The sequence below is a fragment of the Nansenia antarctica genome (genome assembly GCF_963989245.1).
Source record: "Nansenia antarctica genome assembly, chromosome: 14".
NCBI classification, from domain to species: Eukaryota; Metazoa; Chordata; class Actinopteri; order Argentiniformes; family Microstomatidae; genus Nansenia; species Nansenia antarctica.
The window spans coordinates 19039995-19042494 of NC_137684.1; the positions used below are offsets into that span (position 1 = coordinate 19039995).

A 2500-nucleotide genomic window follows, 5' to 3' on the forward strand; every position below is an offset into this window, starting at 1 on the left:
GGACCACCACACGTTCAAGTGTAACTCTCCAAAAAGGGTTCTCCTACAGGGACAAACCCGGAAAAGAACGCTTTCTCGAGAGTCAAGTTTAGAGGAAATAGAAGTGGAGAGGAAAGGCCCCAAAAGGGGTACCCAGACTGTTGCCCCCCTCCCCTGATCTGTAGGTGATTACTGAACAGTTGACTTCATTTGTGTTTGTGATGCAGCAGGATAGAGGACACGAGGCGGAGTGTGCGAACACCCTCCCCTGCGCGGGCCCCGTGCCTCTCACCGCACCCCCTCCCCCAGGCCGCCCCCTTGACGGCTGGCATTTGATCGCACGGCACTGGCTCGGCCAGTCTCGCCAGCGTAGATCCAGTGGGTGGATCCCGGTAATTACCACTCAGCCAAAACACGGCCAGTCCTCAATTCAAGAGTAGACACCCATCTCACATACTACAATACAATCTGAGGGTTCCCGTTTATACAACTGGAGTGGAGTACCTCCTCAGCTAGTGGGATAGGTCTACAGAGACACACACACACACACACACACACACACACACACACACATTTTTCAAACCAATAGAGTTCAAGTTCAAGTTTCCTGTAGATAAACATGTACATCCGCCTCCACTGAGGCGCCATAGCGCCCTCTATCAACATATTGAGCTACTGCAGCCAGGCTCTCTAGAAGAGGAGAGTGACACCTGCTGGTCCAGCCTCTCCACTGCCACTCCCTCTGCCTCCACTAACCTGTCTTCAGATAACCCAGGACCTGAGAAATTCTTGACCACCTGACCTGTCACATGATCAACATCGATTCGAAGCTTATCCTTGAGGCGATATTGCATGTGTCTCCACATCCCCAGAGAGTTAGCAACAGATTTATTGACACCTTTAACTGTAAATCTACTTACACGATTGGAATCCTCCATCCAATGAACGTGTTAAAAGAGACGTTTATTTTTGGAAGTATTGTGAGTATTAGGGGCCACCAACTTGTGTATCAACACATGGTTTGAGAGAGCGCTATGTCGCCCTCTAGGTGATGGGGGATGGAAATACAGAAGAACAAACAAGTCAAGAATTGCTCAGGTTCCTACAGATACTGTAACTACTGCATGAACTCACCTCTCTTTCCAGGTGTATATCGCTGACACACTCCGCTGACTAACCTCCGTGGACCGCTGCGGTGTGCTGATTGTACTTCCTGCTACTTTCTCTTCTTTCACCTCATTAGTGGAGGCTGGTGCAGGTAGAAATCGGAGGACGGGCTCATCGGAACATATGTTCGGTACCATTCCTCATTCAATCCCATGCATTCCAATGAGCACATCCTCCGATTTCTACCTCCGCCAGCCTCCATTGCACCTCATCCATGTGTCATTTATGATTTCACCCCTGTTGTCTCTATGGGAAACACACTGTACACAAATGCACCTGTGTATGGTGATGTTGACGATAGGGCTCACGAGGGAGAGATATTGGCCCAATCCCATTTCTCTTTTTTTTTTACCCCTACCTCTCGTTTTGGAGTGCCACTCAGAACAGAGTCACAAGGGAAAGTGGTTGAAATCTTCCCCTATTAAAACGGGACAACCCTTCAAGACCCTGATACGTCATCAGTAGTATCATAGAACATGATGGATGCTCGCGATTCGTTCACAACTTAAGTTTCATGCTATCAATCGATCGAACAAGTCATCAAATATAAAAGAACAATGCTACATTGCCAGGCCAGTTCATGACAGAATAGCGGTGCTGTATAGACTACAGCAACCCGTGCTCCTACCCTGCCAGTCTGCACTGATATTAGAGGAGCGGTAACAAGTGCAACAACTTTGCGGCTGGACTTAGGTTACATTTTGGGGGTCATATACCATCAAAGGGGGGAAATGCAACATGGAAATATGTCAAAATGTGGACTGTCATGCACAAATCAGCCTTAAAACATGTAAAGTTAGATAGCTAGCTAGAGATATCGGGATACAATTTTTTTGTTATCCTTATTAGAAAGAAAAGGTCTATAATACATTAAAATGACATTAAACTGAGATAATACGATGGTTAGCATCACTTTATGCGATTTCGCATAACACTCCGCTTGTAACTCCATTTGGAGTGTGCCTCCTAACCCTAACCCTAACCCTGAACTAATGTAGCCCTACCACTTGGCCCTACCCCTCCATGCCAACAAGAATTGGGACACCATAACCCTACACGTGAACACACAAAAACAGAGGGGTAGGCCTAAGTGGTAGGGCCAAGGGGGTGAATTGGAATTGGGCCATTGTGTAACCGTTTTTGACTGGTGTGTAATCTGGAGCGTGTCTTTTTTATCACCCTTTTTTATCACCCTCACCCTATCAAGTTCTCGCCAAGGGAAGTGTCTGCTTTCCCCGAGCCGCATCTTCCCTCACCTCTAACGGTAGGCCTGTGTTTGGACCCCACACAGCCTCCACACGCTGCTGCCCTCTGTGGAATGGATCTCCCCACAGCTTCCAGTAGTGTATGTTGT

General features: G+C 47.7%; 1 protein-coding gene across 2 annotated transcripts in view; it reads left to right on the forward strand.

The window, feature by feature from the left end:
* Positions 1-2500, forward strand: part of ndrg4 (NDRG family member 4) — a gene marked incomplete at both ends in the record, with an annotated part of 25705 nt that overhangs the window by 7718 nt on the left and 15487 nt on the right. Inside the window, one exon of one of the 2 annotated variants that reach the window (XM_080545419.1) lies at positions 207-371. The exons of the other annotated variant lie outside the window; for it this stretch is intronic. Within the exon in view, the coding sequence (XP_080401545.1) occupies positions 207-371 (165 nt within the window). The remainder of the gene's footprint in view (positions 1-206; positions 372-2500) is intronic. 2 annotated transcript variants of the gene reach the window in all.